This window comes from Eublepharis macularius, chromosome 18 (genome assembly GCF_028583425.1).
Source record: "Eublepharis macularius isolate TG4126 chromosome 18, MPM_Emac_v1.0, whole genome shotgun sequence".
NCBI lineage: Eukaryota > Metazoa > Chordata > Lepidosauria > Squamata > Eublepharidae > Eublepharis > Eublepharis macularius.
In genome coordinates this window covers 15,757,632-15,774,834 of record NC_072807.1, presented here as the reverse complement: position 1 = coordinate 15,774,834, position 17,203 = coordinate 15,757,632, and the positions used below count along the sequence as shown (strand labels likewise).

Here is a 17,203-nt window from a genome sequence, read left to right as displayed (position 1 = left end):
TACTGTCGAGAGTCCCCTTCAGATTCTGTTTACCTTCTACATGCACAGAGTGGCTGTATTTTTAAATATTGCACAGAAGAAGAAATGTGAGCATGTGGCCTTTTCTCTAACCCTTCCTTGGCATGCTGCATTTGCATTCCACGGGACTTACACGGTGGTGGGTCACGTTCACATCCTCTTCTCTATCCTTTTCGGCGCCCCAGAGTCACCTCAACGTCCTTAAGGTGAATGACGCAGTTGTTGTTTTCCATATTCAGTACTGCTGTTCAGATATTTAAACCAAGCTAAAAATCCTTGCAGAGATCAGACTGTTAAGGATGCTGGACTCTCTACTCAACATCTACTACTACTGCAAGACTCCATTTCCAGTAAGAGTAGAAAAGCCCTAGGGATTCTACCCAGGTATGATGTTCCACTGCCAACAGTGGACTTCCTGATACTTCTGGACGGGGGGGGGGGGGGCGTTTCTGGGGAAAGAGGTGGCGGGACTCTCAAGAGAGAAATGAGGAGGAAACACACGGGATTCTTTGAAATAGTATTATTTTCTTGCACTGTTGCAGAGTATTTTCAAGAGATGCCGGAACTCTGTTCCACCGCGTTCCTGCTGAAAAAAAGCCCTGTTTCTGGGAATCTTGCAAGTTGGGTCTGAAGGCACTAGTTGTCCCCCCTCCCTGGCTCTTGACGGGCAGCGCTTGGGACTCCAAGGTCATCTGCCTCTGAACTTGAAGGTAGCATTAGCTATCCCAGCTAAATAGCTGTTGAGAGGACTATCCTCAATTTTTCTCCCCTTTTAATAGAACTGGAGAGGGAAGGCAGCATGGTATAGCCCAGTCTATCAGATCTTGGAAGATAAGCAGGGATGGTATTTGAATAGGGGACCACCAATGAAGACTCTGCAAAGGAAAGCAATGGCAAGCCATCTCTGCTTCTTACTTGCCTAGAGCGCCCCTTGACGACACATATGTATTGATAACACATTGTATCACCAATGAAAAATGAAAAGTAAACTATATGGGTAGATACAGGGCTTTTTTTCAGCTGGAACGCAGGGGAACGGAGTTCTGGAACCTTTTGAAAATGGTCACATGGCTGGTGGCCCTGCCCCCTGATCTCCAGACAGAGGGAAGTTTAGATTGCCACTCCAGCGGCACAGAGGGCAATCTAAACTTCCCTCTGTCTGGAGATCAGGAGGCGGGGCCACCAGCCATGTGACCATTTTTGCCAAGGGCGATGTAAACTTTTTTAAAAAACCCTTGTTCCAGCTTTCCCAAAGTGATGTCATTGGCCCTGGGATCATGCATGCACTTTGCATGCGCACATGTGGTACCGGGGGCACCACCTCCCTCCAAGAGTTTCCCCCTGTGCTGGCAACCCACTGAGTTCCACCACCTTTTCCCCCAGAAAAAAGCCCTGGGTAGATAGAATGACAAAAGATATCTTGCCAGTATTGTGTAAACAGTATCTGCCTTTCCACAAAATATCTGGTCTTCAGGTCCTGTAGCACAGTGGCTAAATAGTTGGGTTGCATAACGGCACTCTTCTGGTTCAAATCCCACTATGGCCGTGAGTTCAGCCTTGGAGAAGCCAGTCCTTTCAGCCCCAGCTCCCCAGCTGTATTGTGGGGGAATAACAACACTGTTCACTGCTCTGAGTGGAACACTAATTTATCTAGAAGAGAGGTATATAAGCACAGTTGTTACTAGTACTATCATTAAAAGCAATCTCTGCTAACCACGTCCCACACAGAAAATAATAAGTTAACCATGCTGTGTTAAAATTACAGGTGCTACCCTATTACTTAGCTAATGGTGGTGCGTTTCTCTAGCAGAAGACGAATCCATTTCCATTAGGACATGAGAACGTAAGTGGAGGCTGCCAGATCAGACCAGCAGTCCATCTAGCATCTTGTCTCATGCAATGACCAACCAGTTGCCCCAAAGGGCCAAAAACAGCACAGCACAGAGACCAAAGACATTCCCCTGATACCACCTCCAAGCACTGGCAGCGAATCCAACCATTTAACAACTGACCAGAACCAACGGGTTGAAATTAAATCAAAAACGTTTTCGGCTAAACATTCAGAAGAACTTTCTGACAGTTAGAGCAGTCCCTCAGTGGAACAGGCTTCCTGGGGAGGTGGTGGGCTCTTCTTCTTTGGAGGTTTTTAAGCAGGGGCTAGATGGACATCTGACAGCAAGGCTGATTCTGTGAACCCAAGCAGATCACAAGAGGGAGGGCAGGTAGGGTTACATGGGTGCTTAGTTCTCATGGCCCTTTCTTACGTGCCCAGGGTAATGCCAATCACCACTTTGGGGTCAGGGAGCAATTTCCCCCACGCCAATTTGGCTAGGGATCCTGACAGTGTTTTGCCATCTTCTGGGCATGGAGAGCTCTTGTGGGGAGAGATAGTTGCGAATTTTGAGCATTGTGCAGGGGGTTAGACTAGATGACCCTGGATGTCCCTCCCAACCCTAAGATTCTATTCTACCATTTGTGTTTTAGTAGTAAATTACCTCATGCAGGCCTTTGAAGAGGAGACATACACAATTCCTAAACAAGTAAATAAATGTATCTCTTCCTACCACATCTCCACTGGTATTCTTTTCTTCCTGAACTAAAAAGCCCCAAACGCATAGAAAACCGCTTCATTCTGACTTTTCTAGTGCTGTGACGTATTTTTGAGACAGGGCAACTGGAAAAGAACATGGTATTCCAGAGAACAGAATTATAGAAAGGCATTATGATCCTGGCAGTTTTATTTCCAACCCCTTTTCCCAATATGGGTTTGCCATTTTCTGCGCTTAAGAGCAGAGATTTCTACTTAATGAACCTGCGCTAACTCGGCATTATAAATGGTCTTGCTTGTGTGAATTGCGTCACGTGGGCAGCCGGGAGACAGCTGTTACCACTGTGTGCATAAGCAAGACACACTCTGGATTCTTGAACTTATGTCCAGGGGGATACCAGGTGAGGATCTGGACTGGGTGCCTGCCCCCAACTCTAGTCAAAGGAGAGAATGCAAGGAGATTAGCCGTACCTGTTAAAGAAGCCTATTTATCCCACTAGACTAGAGCAAGTCAGGGGTACAAAACCTTTTCAAATCAGTCTTGATCAATTTGGAAACTCTTCTTGCACAGCTCCTTGTTGACTACAGAACATCTTCTCTTGCCTCCTCACGTTTCCCTTGGAAGCCAGGTTTTCCACGTGCCCTTGAGAATGGATGTCTTTGACAGAGAAGTACCCACCTCACACATGTCATTAAAATAACCAAGCCACCCTCATGGGCTTCTTGGAGACTAACCAATAACGTACAAATTGGCCCTGCATGCAACCATTCCCAGGCTCACATCCAAAATTCATCAGCATTTGCTCTATTTCCTATCATCAGGGGAGCACGAAGACAATGAACGCTCCAAGACTAACAAATGCAGTCATTACATTTAATAAAAAGCAAGCCGAGATTTCAAGGCTAATCCCGGGGCATCATTTGAAAAGACCTACCAGGGAATAGTTAATTTAGGAGTTGGCTAATGTTCCTCTCCCTGCAGTCCAAAGAAATCTCATAAATGAAATATACTGGATCGTTGCCCAGCGCGGAAATAAAAGTTATGAATAATGTTCCGATCTCCATCACCGTCAGTGCTTTAATATTCCTAATTACTTTAAAAAGCTGGAATATTCAACGTAGGAAAGACTCCCTTCTTTTAAAAAAAAAATCACCACTTCCAAAATTAGTGCCTTTTCATACGTCAGTTGATGAGCTTTGTTCAAAGTCAAGTGCACAAATCCAGGGACGTTGCAGCCATTCCCTCTAAACATGCAGCAGACAATGTGCATGGGACCTGTTGCATGCAAGTGCAATGCATGTGTCATCCATGGGTCCCTGTGCAAATATTCCACTAGACATGAGGGCTTCAAATATGTAGATATGTGGATGTGGTTAGAGTTGCCCGCCAAGTGCTGGTACTGGACAAGAGAAACCGGAGGCTTGGCCCAACAAATGTAGCATAGCACTGACGTCACATCATTTCCAGTGTGAATCCCAAAGTGACACATCAGGGTGATGCTCTAGGATACACCTGAATTCTAAAGTGTTTGCCTGACGTGATGATGACACTTCTGGGTTTGTGCAGGAAGTGACATCGTGGAGTTGGCATGAGCTGGTTTACCCCCATATTTGCTCCTGCTGATCCACTAAGCAGCAGGAGTGGAGAGGCCTGGATCTATAGAGGGAGATCTTGCCACTGTGGGTGGGGCTTGCCCATGACAGCAAACCCACCCCCTCCCCATACATGTTGAAAAGAATGATACTGAATATCTGCATAGGAATAGCTATCTTTTACTCTTCCTTGCTGGAAGCTCTTGTTAAACAGCAGTGTTTCACAGAAGTTAGAGTAAGGGGTTCCCCAATCTTGGGGAGAACATGGAATGGTCACCACAACAAATGGATGCCATGGAGGGCAAAGAGCAATCTGAAAACGGCTGCCATGGAGTACTGGGGTTAATCATGAAATGTTGGGAAGTTGCAAGCCAAGCTTCCTACTGCAAAGTCCGTTGTTTCTGAATTCTCTTGTCCAATAAGACACAGAAAAGTTAGGATTGGCACATTGTTTAAGGAGAGAGATGCTTTGGAGAAGAAGCAAAGGGGCACGAGGAAATCCACTCGTGGATGCCTTGGTGCCCACAGTGCCACATTGGGGATGACTGCATTAGCATGTTGCACCAGGACCTGGGAGACCCAAGTTCAAATCCCACCTTGCCATGAAAATCACTAAGTGGCCTTTGTCACAGAGGACTCTCTCTCCACTTAACATCTCACAGGGTGGTTGTGATGATAAAATGGAGAGAACAGAATCACACTGGTGGGGTTTGGAATGTACCCACTGCACTTAAAGAACTAAAAGACATAGAATTCAAGACAGCGATCAAGGGGGAAATCCAGAATCAATGACTTCTAGGCAATATTTCTCTTATTTTTGACCAAAGGCTTTTCTAATAAAAGCTATTCACTATTTCATGAAGCTTTTCTAATGCTTATAAGCTTGCTTCCAGAGCACATCTTCTGCCTTGGAATTTAACCAAAAAAAACAAAACAACACTCTCCCTCAGTTCAGAAGATTCCAGATCCAGCCTCTGGCACATGAAGTTTAAGAATCCCAAGAAGTCCCTCCTGGTTGAACATTCTGGGCTAGATGGACTCTAATTTCTTAAGAAGCAGCAACATGTTCAAAGCTTATGTTGGTCTGAAAATCTTTCCCACTGCTTGGGGTCAATCCTGGGATTCTCAGTTATGCCTAGCTGGGCCCCTCTTCCTCACAAGCCTTCTTTATCTCCAAGAGCTGCCCATGGTGAGATTTCATATAATTCTATTCAGAAGCCCCACCTCCCAAACATCCCCTCTTGTGCAACCCCTTCAGCTTGCTCTTACACTTCTTTCCCCAATGTACTGAGGTTTGTTTCTTATGTTTTGCAGTGCCTGCCCCATTGTTCCCAAATGCAAAATACACTGATAAATGGTGTACATAAATCAAGAACAGTACACCGTCCAACCACACACAAACCGTAGAGAGGAAAGCACACAAAACTACTAGTAGGGCATGTTTTTTGAACCAAGGTACATATAATAATAATATTTGATTTATATACCACCCTTCAGGTTGACTTAACACCCGCTCAGAGCAGTTTACGAAGTATGTTATTATTATCCCCACAACAAAACACCCTGTGAGGTGGGTGGGGCTGAGAGAGCTCTGAGAGAGCTGTGACTGACTCAAAGTCACACAGCTGGCTTCAAGTGGAGGAGTGGGGAATCAAACCTGGCTCTCCAGATTAGAGTCCTGCCACTCTTAACCACTACACCAAACTGGCTCACATCTCTGTATTATTCCAAAGCGATACACCCACTGTGAGCACTCACTTTTTCATACTCTGGATCCCTTTCCCAATACAAGACATAACTTACAAAAGAGATCCCGTTCTGCAGAAGCAGATCACACTGAATCTCAGCTCCGCCAGCTCACCAGGATCCTGTGCAAGATGCAATCAGAGAAGCATGTACCTCATTCTTTAGCATTCAAAAATAGTCTCCTTCTTTCCTTCTCTGTTTAGAACAGGTCTTCCCCCATGCTTCCTTCCTTCCAGACCAGCATAACCATTGGGGACTTCCTGAATAGGACAGTGTTTCTGCCCATACACACCCTTTGATATCCCAGGTTCTGCCCTCCATTACCACCTGCAGCTACCCAAATAACTAATGAACTTTTGCAGGAATTCCTCTTCCTATTACTCAGCAACAACATGCTTTCAGAATCCCTCAGGCACAATAAAATGGCACCCCTATGGGAAGACACAGAGCCAAGCTACAAGTGATGCCTTGCACAGGTTGGACCCTTGTCAGCTTCCCTCAAGTTTTGATGGGAAATGTAGGCGTCCTGGTTTTACAGCTTGGCTCTCCATTACAGCTGCAAGACCAGGATGCCTACATTTCCCATCAAAACTTGAGGGAAGCTGACAAGTGTCCAACCTGTGTCAGGCATCTCTTGTAGCTTGGCTCACAGTACCAAAAACAGCAGGGACAAATGCTCCATTCAGCCAACGAAAGGACAGGAACAGTCCTACCACTCCACTCTTCTCATTTCTACTGTCAACCGTGGTCATAGAAGGACTTGGTAAATTAACTGTAGAATCTTTTTGGACAGTGCTATCGTCCCCTCTCCCTGCCAACCCCCTACCCCCATTTTACATGGCTTTAGCAGGCTTGATTGCTTCAGGAAGTGTACACAACAACACCTCTTCCAAGGCCTACTCAAGGCGGCTCGCAAAGTTAAGAACAAATATAATAAAATCATAAGCACAGCCATAAAACTATCAACACTGAAACCAGTCATAAAAGGAACATTAAATAGCCTAAAATAACATCCATAAAACAATATCCGCAAGCTAAAAGCAGACAATTAAGACAGCCAAAAAAGATGGAACGATTCAATAACAGTAACAGCAATTTTGTTGAGTAATAGATATGTCATCTGACGTTTACCAGGCAAATGAGGCATGAATCGATTCTGCCAACCCATGTACTGTTTTAGCAAGAAATCAGATTATTTCAACTTTCTCAACAGGAAGGGCCTCGAACCCTATCAGCAGCATTTGCTGGTATCTAATCCGCCCTCACTCCCCACTGAAGGCAATGTTAGAAACTGCATCACAGGAACAGAAACTCATAAATAGCCCAAACTAATTCCGCAACAGACAGAGCATCCTATTTGCCTGTTCCTTTCAATAGGAAACAGAAAGATTAGAAACATCCATTGCTCTGTTTCCTACATACGGTCTTTCTGTATGATTGCAAATATGCAGTAGACAAGGGATCTACAACCTATGGTTCTAAAGCCAAATGTGGTTCACGATGAAACCAAACACAGCTTTTTTTAAAAAAGAAAAAATGAAATCTATAAGATAAAGTATATTAAAAGGGGTAGGTGGGGTACTGCCCTGACCTGAATAGCCCAGGTGAGCCTGATCTCGTCAGATCTCAGAAGCTAAGCAGGGTTGGCCTTGGTTAGTAATTGGATGGGAGATCACCAATGAAGACCAGAGTTGTAGACACAGGCAATGGCAAACCACCTCTGTTAGTCTCTTGCCATGAAAACCCCACCAGGGGTCGCCATAAGTCAGCTATGACTTGAGGGCACTCTCCACCACTAGGTGGGATACTAGAATAAACAGCTTGCAAATGGAACGACAGACAAAGATTTCTTTTAATGGGATTAAAGGGCTTCCTAGATATGCTTTACAGAAAGGGAAATGATGACGAAGAACAGTTGCCTAAAATCCAAATGCAAGATTTCTAAATTAGCTGAGGCAGCATGAGGGCAGGGACCAACCTTGCCATGTCTTGAATTTTTTTAGGAATAACAAGTCATAGATAACTCTAGGACTGCACTGTAATAGAGTGCAGAACAGCTGGGGGAAGGAGGGAGGGGACTATTGTGCAAGGTTCAGGATCATTCAAGTTTAGTCTCTGGACTTGTCACTTAAAAGGATTACAGTAGCAGAACGGGAAAACCTCTGCTTGAGATCTTTGGAGGGCCACTGCCAGTTCCAGTAGACTAGGGCCGTCGTCACACAGGCTTTTATTTAGCGCTAAAATGGCGCTATTTCCCGGCAAACACCCACCTTATTCCAACACTGTAGCGATTTTCTCTCTTCCGCTTTGTGCTTGATAGTTGCACTATTTTGTGCCTCAGTGTGAATGCCTCACATCAATGTATTTCGCCTCGCAACGTCCTATGCCCTCCCTTCAATCCCAGAATCCATTTCTTCCTGCGACTCCCCTTTTTTTCATTTTATTATGTCCTTATAACGCCATAACGACATAACATAATGCAAACTTTCTGCTGAAGTAAAAATGACTCAATCGCCATGGCAGAGTCTTCAGCGATGGGGATCACGTCAGACAGGGAGTTTTCTGCAGGCAAAGGGCTATTTATATAATTTCAAAGTTGGAAAGACAAAAGGGTCGTAATGTTTTGCTCTAACGGAATGTTTATATGCTGTTATTCCATTATAGCGGAATTAAACGCCAGATTAATTTTAAAAAGGGGGGAGGAGCTGCTTCTGCGCGGTTAGAGAGAACAGAACAGAGTGCTTCAGTGTGGACAGCTGGTAGCGCGAAGAGCCGTTAGGTGACCCAAAGAAACATTACTGTGCCGATAACAGGTAGGACGCTATATGCTGTAAATTTAACGGAAGAGATGCCCGTGTGACGACGGCCTAGGACAGGACAAAAGGTAGAGCATAGTCCACTGGTGAACCGTGAGACAGTTTCCGACAGGCTCTGCCACTCGCTAGGATTCTTGCAGAGAACGCTGAAGCAGGTGAATTTTAATCTGATCCAATGAGGTACTTCTTATCCTCAAGATCTCTGAATGGAGGTTAAACAACATGTCTGACAAAGTGTGCTCTGACTTTGGAAAGCTTCAGCCGCAAAAAAATTGTGTTTTTAATGGGCCACAATTTGTTACATCAGCTGCAACCGAGAAACACAGACTAACCCTTCTGGAATTAGTTATCCGTTCACCGTTATGAGATCCTGAGTAAGTTGTATAGTTGCTGTATAAATTTAACATATTGAAGGCCTGCAAAAGACTGGAGTCAGCTCATCCTCGGAGTTAATGCTGGTCTGGTTTGACTGTAAATAAGGCAATTTTGTACACTCAATGGAAGGAAAATTCACAAAATGCGGGGATTGGGGAAGGGAGAAAAGAGATCTGATGCTGCTTAACAGAAAAGGTTTCAAAGAGGTTGACCCGTTGGCATCTACAGCTCTTTCATGAGCGTATTATTCCGTTTCAAAAAACTACAGCCACAGGTTCCTATTTGGGGGAACGACCCCCAAAACAGAATATAGCAAGTAACGAGCAAATACAATATGCCTGCGGCAAAAGCTGACTTTCATGAGGAAATGACGGGACAGCGAACAAAACAATTTAAGTCCGTTTATGATGCTAAAAAGCTGACTGGGCAGGAAAGCGCCTAGGCATAAAGGAGACGTAAACAAACTCGCTGCCTTGTTAGAGTGATTCGTATCTCAAAGTAGCTCTGTGGCGTATTACACTACAGATTTCCAATAAAATACCATTTCTTGTAAAATACCAGGGCTTTTTTTCAGCCGGAACCTGGTGGAACGGAGTTCCGGCACCTCTTGAAAATGGTCATGTGGACGGTGTCCCCGCTCCCCGATCTCCAGACAGAGGGGAGTTTAGATTGCCCTCCATGCCTAGCACGGAGTGCAATCTAATCTCCCCTCTGTCTGGAGATCGGGGGGTGGGGGCCCACCGGCCATGTGACCATTTTCGCCAAGGGCGATTTAAACTTTAAAAAACTCCCCCCTTTTTCCAGCTGACCCAAAGTGACGTCATTGTGCGGTCTTGAGTTCCACCACCTCTTTTCCCAGAAAAAAAGCCCTGTAAAATACCATTTCTTTCTGCACAAGTTCCCATTCAAGGCCAGCATGCAGAAAAAGTTCCAGGTTGATGGCTCTTCTTGAGTTGTATACCAGATAACCAGTTCATTTCATAAGTGCAGAACATAAATACTTTAGGGCTTTTTTTTTGTGTACTCACCACTGGAACAATCTGGACCTCCCCATCCTGGCTCACAGTGACAAGTATCAGGAGAAACACACCTTCCATGAACACATTCTTCAGTACAAAGAGCTGGAAAAAGAAACACATATATACATATTGAGAGGCAGTGTTGTATAATGGTTAGGATGTCAGACAAGGCTCTAGCAGAGCAGAGCTTGAATTCCACTCTGCCATGGCAGCTTGTTGGGTGACACTGGGCCATTCACGTTCTCTCAGCCTAAACTACCTCACAGGGCTGTTGTGAGGATAAAATGGAGGGGATAATGGAAAGTGCTTTAGGTCCCCGCTAGTGAAAAGGGCAAGATGTAAAAGAAGTAAATAGATGAATAAATATTCATACATATGAATAAATATTGCATTACAACATTAACAGTGCAATCCCAAGAATAGTAACTGTAAATTTACACAGCAAGGATAGGCATGCTAGTTGTACATGTTATATTATTATGTAGATTCTGGGATACATCTGCACGCCTAAAGTTTTTATAATGCACCATGTTATTTTTTAAAAAACTAAATATCTGGACAAAATGACTCTAAAAAATGAAAAATAAAAATGATTCCATAACACCTCCAGCACCTTCTGAGCTTCTAGGAGTGGTTGCTCCAATGCAGTGCTCTCTTGGCTGGGCTGCACCCCATCGGAGATTGAACAGGGCTTGAACTGGGCTCAACTGGACATAGCATCACCCCACATGAGTCAACAAATACTTGGTAACAGATGTTGGGTTCCAATGAGTTTGATCCAGACAACAGAGGGATGTAAAACTTTGCAGACCTTGGAGAGCTCTCCCACTCAGATTAGGTTCTCTAGCTGTTATCTTATGGAAGGCAGCATGGTACAACCCAATCCCATAGGATCGCAGAAACTAAGCAGGGTTAGCACTTGGATTTGACCAAGAAGACCATAGAAGATGTATTTACACAAAGTAATAGTACACAATCTAAACTCCCCTCAGTCTGGAAATCAAGGGGGTGGGGCCAACTGCTAGACATGCCACAAAGAGAACCAGGAGGCCCAGAACAGAACAATCTTGGACAAGGGCATGAAACAAAGGCGTAGTACAGTCATGTGGCCTTGTATAGATTAGAGGAGCTATCTAACACATACCAATAGATATTATGAGCCAAACTACACGAGACACCAGACACGTGTTCTTCACATGTCAAGTCCCACAAAGTTACCTGGGTAGTGTAGTCTTACAAAGAACAGCCACTCAATGCATTTCTCTGTCAGGGGAAGAGTGATGGGATGGATTCTCTCATTCTCTCTTGCAAAAAGGCCATGGCTCAGGTTTTCCTCTGGGATCTTGTAGCGGGGGGGACATAACAGAAGGCAGTAAATCCAGGGTGGCTTTTTGCAAGAGAGAGAGAGAGAGAGAGAGAGAGAGAGAGAAATTCCCCCCCCCAACACTCTTCCAACGCCCCAGTGGAGAATCGCATCGCAAATTCCTCCCCTGCCCCCAAGCTCCCAGAGGAAAACCCAAGCCAAGGCTTTTTACAAGAGAGAGAGACTCCCCAGTGGAGAAATTTATCATGTGACTGTTCTTTGTAAGACTACAGTACCCAGGGAACCTTGTGGGACCCAACACACTCCCAGCTGTCTCGTGTAGTTTCCCTCTCAACGTCCAGGTAAAGAGAGCATCTGAGAATGACTGGAATGTCCAACTTCACAGATGTAAAAACATGATTCAGGTATAGGTTTACTATTTGAGGGCCAAAAGATATTCATATGTATGAGAAACTTGTAATCTGTAACCACTAACTTTACATAAACTTTGATAAGACAAAAAGTAGCTAGAATGAACTAACAATTTTTATTTACTTTAAGAAAATGTTTCAAATATAAATAACTTTGCATGGTCTTTTAAGTTATAAGTAAGTAGTTAGCCAAGAATGTGAGAAGTTGATGTTTGCGAGTTTCTTGTTGGGACTCCTTGCAACATGAACATTTGGTTTATATACCGCCCTTCAGGATGACTTAACACCCACTCAGAGCGGTTTACGAAGTATGTCATTATTATCCCCACAACAAAACACCCTATGAGGTGGGTGGGGCTGAGAGAGCTCCAAAAAGCTGTGACTGACCCAAGATCACGCAGCTGGCTTCAAGTGGAGGAATGGGGAATCAAACCCGGTTCTCCAGATTACAGTCCTGTGCGCTTAATCACTACACCAAACTGATGTAAAACCAAATGATTCAAAAAGGCTTTTTACTCAGATAGGAGGGCTGTATTGTGGGGGGGGGCGGATTTTAGATGATCTGATAATGAGTTAGGATTAGGAACCATAGACTTCACCACTATGTTGTATTGGATTCCTGCTAATGCTATCTCTTTGTGAACTTGAATTTATTTACCTTATGGCATTGTTTATGGAAATGTTCTTGATATTGACTGTACTAATCTCACACTGTGTAATCCTCCATGAGTCTCAGTGAGAAAGGCAGTGGTTAAGTGGCTGAGTTGCAAGTCAGCATTCTGCTGGTTCGAATCCCATTAAGGCCATAAGCTCAGCAGGTGGCCTTGGTAAAGCCACTCCTCTTAGCCCCAGCTCCCCTGCTGTGTTGTGGGAATAATAATAACACTGACTCTGTTCACCACTATTCTGTCTAGAAGAGTAGTATGTTGTTGTTATATCTGAATCAGATAGAACCAGAGTTATCCAGAACAATGCAGCAATGTGAACTGCAACATTTTGCAGCTCAGCATCAAACTGCAGCCAGCAGCCCTGATGCCTCAGTGCAACTTTGCATTTCTTCACTGCCGTTTCAGAATGCTGGGAGCCTCTGATTCTCTGTATAATCCTCCCAAAAGGTCTCACAAAAGTTCAAATCTTGACAAGTGAAAGGGAAGCACTTTTCTGTAGACAGAGGTAGCCTTCAACAAGTAGAGAATAGAGATGGGCACGAACTGCATTACGAGCATCAAAAACCCACGAAAATGGCGATCACGAGATCGTGACCTGGCGGATCATGATCATCCACGGCCAACGATCCAGTGGTCAGGAGAGGCCTGGATCGTGGCGTTCGGGCTAGGTTCGGGAATCCAGACACTCAGGCGCCAGTAATCTATTCCCCTGGCAACGGAGCCAGGGGAATGCCTGAGCTCTGTCTGCCCTCCTTCTGTCGCCCTGGAAACCCAAATGGAAGCCCAGCTTTCCTTGATCAGCAGGGCTTCCTTCCAACCACGGAGCTGCAAAGCAATCACAAGTTGGGAGAAGACACCCAGGGGAGGGAGGGGGAAGGGGGTGTTCTGTAGCCATGGGCACTCAGACCTCCTGTGTTGCTGAATGGGACCCATGCTTATAAATAGCCATGGGCTGGGAACAGCGGCGCGCCCCGCTGCGTTTTCTACGATCCACGATCTGGGTTCAGTTCGGGGATGGGAGATGGTCGTTGCTGTTCGGGAATTCGGGATTGTGGTTCGCACCGAACCACGATCCGCTGGTTCGATAAATTTTTTTGGTTCGTGCCCATGTCTAGTAGAGAGATGAATCAGAATTCAAAATGTAGCTTTCAGGGCTTTTTTTCTGGGAAAAGAGGTGGTGGAACTCAGTGGGTTGTCCTTGGAGAAAATGGTCATATGGCTGGTGGCCCCGCCCCCTTGATCTCCAGACAGAGGGGCGTAAACTCCCCTCTGTCAGGAGATCAGGGGGCGGGGCCACCAGCCATGTGGCCATTTTCAAGAGGTTCCGGAACTCGGTTCCACCGCGTTCCAGCTGAAAAAAAGCTCTGGTTGCTTTCATGATTTTATGTGCAGAGCACAGGCAAAGCACAAGGTTTCAGCCTCAGTCCCACCCTCTGTAAAATGGACCTGCTACAGGCTTATTTCAAACTGTTCAGAAAGTAAATGAGCCAAAATTGTAAAATGCTTTGCTCATTTAACAATGACATTTAAAAAAAAAATTATTGCGCTCCAACACAATAGGCTTTGGATGTAATAAATCAAATCTATTCTGCCTGCCAATACAGGAAACCAGTTTAAGTGTCCTCCTCGGAAATGGAGTTTATACAGATTTCTAGATCTGTCCCACGAAATGAGAAAGGGCGAGAGAGAACTCGTCCTGTTGTAATCTTTAGCATTTAATTAATTTTTCATTCTATTAACATTCCACATAATAGGATACAGTACTCCCCATGGCACTCTTCCGAATGTACTTTTGCAAACGATCTCACCCGTTAATGGAAGTATAAAAATTACTCACACCAAAAGGTCAAGCAAAAATTAAGATGAGCCCATGCTCTCGGGCACTGCCCTCTTCCACACACTGCCAAAGGCCCCTGGAGTAAAGACAATTCTCGTGTGCGAGCGAATTAAGGTAATGTAACATCTCCCAGGATAAGAGTCTTGGCTGGCCAGCTGCAGGAACACCACTAGTTTTTTTTCACATCTGCAGTCCTTGCCCGCCCCCCCCAGCCATTTCTCCAGAACAATCCAGCACCTCATTGATTAGTTTATTATTAGCATTCTTGGCAGGAGTAGAGATCAGTATGGAGTTGGATTCAGCTTGGTAATAAAATGACCTACATCAAAGTCCTGCCAAAAATGCCAGCTTGGTAGCAGATGCGTTTAGCATGAGATATTGGGCCACATTCAAGGTCACATGGGTAACTGTTCTTTAGCATGAAATTAAGAAACGGGGTGGGCGGAGAGAAAGGGTCAACACAAGGGAGATTCTCCTGATATTTATTGGGTTTACTTATCAAAGTTTCAACCATTATTCATTGGCTTCCTCTCTTTAATAACCACTGTCATTGGATCAATTGCAGCTTGTATCGCCAGCCCCCTGTGAAATGTACTGACAGATTTAATCCCTCCCCATAACCTACTTTCCCATTCTCTCCTTAATGCTGGTGTTTTAACTCCAACACTAAGATAATCAAAAGAGTTGCCTAAAGAACAGTATTCCTATAGGGAAGCCTAAGAACCTGAATCTTATAGAAAAGCAGCCGCAAAGTAATATTGCACCAACAGAATACTTTACAGAGTTCCTAATGCTTTCTTTACAAATTTCTCAGTCATTCTTACAACAGCCCTGTAAAGTAGGTAAGTATTATTATTCCCATATATCATGCAGAGGGACTGAGAAAGGATGCCAGAACTAAGCCTTGGAAACATATAGCACTAATCAGCCGTGTACCTGCCATGTAGCCATCACAACTAACCACAACTCACTGCTCTACAAGATGTAGGGTTGCCGACTCTAGATAGGGAAATTCTGGGAGATTTGGGTGCGAAGCCTGGAGAGGGCAGAGCTTGGGAAGGGAAGGGACCTCAGAAGAGTATTTTCTCCAGGGAAACTGTTATCTGTAGTCTGGAGATCAGCTGTAATTCCAACAGATTTCCTGGAGGCTGGCAACTCTAAGCAGATACTGACTTCACAAACCAATGGCCTTCACCTTTCAGTTTACTGAAGTACAGACCCTCAATACCGGATTGCCACAACAAAACACATGGCAGGAGAAAAGACAACATAGACATTTTAAAGATAAGCCTGTCTGGCTCCTCATGTGTTCAGCCACACCTCCATTGTAAAAGATCATACAAGATATACAAACTAGTTGCAATTTTCTGACGTAAATAAGCATGCCACTATAGCAGGGATTCAAACCACTGCTTTGGGGGGGGGAGCAAAGAAAATGACCTTTTCATGCCATTCCAGCTAAAAGCAGAAGCAAAAGCCAGCTGGGATCAATCTGGCCCTCTAAATCAATAATGTTATTACTATAATATCCCTCTGTATTATTCCCAGCATTTAATATCTGCCATCAGACAATTTCCAACCTACCAGCCACCCAGTTCAAAACCGCCATTAGCACACTTAGCGGTGAATTATGTGCATCTCCCACAGGTTAATGAAGTTAAGACACTTGCTAACTCAGCAATGCATGTGACCCAGGAGGAACCTGTTCTCCATTCACCCCCTCCCCTCCTCCCCAGACCATCCACCAACATCTTCATTTCTATGAAAATCATTTCCAATCATTTCCTTTCGGAAGTTCAGCCTTCCTTTGCTACCTGACTGCCAAGAGACCATAAAGCTGGCCTGCTCTTTGGCAGAGCAATTGGCAACAGTGCCGCCTCGTAACTCTTCATCTTCCTCCTTCTGTGCCACACAAACTGACTGAAACATTTTCATAGAATCATTGGGTGCGAAGCCTGGAGAGGGCAGGGCTTGGGAAGGGAAGGGACCTCAGAAGAGTATAAAGCCTTAGAGTCTACCCTCCAAAGCAGACATTTTCTCCAGGGAAACTGTTCTCTGTAGTCTGGAGATCAGCTGTAATTCCAACAGATTTCCTGGAGGCTGGCAACTCTAAGCAGATACTGACTTCACAAGCCAATGGCCTCCACCTTTCAGTTTACCGAAGTACAGACCCTCAATACCGGGTTTCCAATTCGGGTAAATTACCCGAATCGGACCCGATCCGTTAAGATTAGGGATATCCGAATTGGAAATCCCTAATCAAAGCTTTCTGAAGCATTCGGAATGCTTTGGAAAGCTTCGGGGCTGAGTTTAAAGGGCCCTGCCGCTGCTTGCAAGCAGCGGCGGGGCCCTTTAAACATCATCCTACCCCCACCCCCAGCTTGCCACTTCGGAATTAAGGTATTTCCAGATTTTTTCCCACTTTGGTAAACCCGAAGCGGGAAATCCGAAGCAACCTGTCCCTGCACACCCCTACTCTGCAGTGCCGCAGGATTCCTGTTTTTATTTCGCTGTTACAAACTATCATGACTGCCCCATCTGGAACAGTTCACATTGGTATCTGATGCATGTGCAGCTGCGGATCACAACTCCTTGATTTTTGCATATTAAACAATTGTTCCTGAACTGTGCCAATTGGGGGAAGAAAAAAACTTCCAAGTATGATTGCTGTGATATGTGAGTTTGTGGGATAGGGAGAGAGACTCACACATGCTCCACTGATAGATACCAGCAAGCACTAGGTATCTGTTGCAGCTACTGAGAATGAAAACTAGCAACTTCCAGCCATTCAGCTAGCTTGCATGAAAGGAACAATCACAAATGTTTCCCGCATCCTTCCTTAAATCCCT

The 17,203-nt window shown here is 44.8% G+C and overlaps 1 protein-coding gene across 2 annotated transcripts in view; it reads right to left on the bottom strand.

Annotated features, from left to right (window-relative positions):
• MEGF11 (multiple EGF like domains 11) overlaps window positions 1-17,203 on the bottom strand; it is a 316,522-nt gene that overhangs the window by 266,371 nt on the left and 32,948 nt on the right. For both annotated transcript variants that reach the window (XM_055002716.1, XM_055002717.1), the window contains exon 3: window positions 10,125-10,217. In XM_055002716.1, the coding sequence (XP_054858691.1) occupies window positions 10,125-10,217 (93 nt within the window). The remainder of the gene's footprint in view (window positions 1-10,124; window positions 10,218-17,203) is intronic.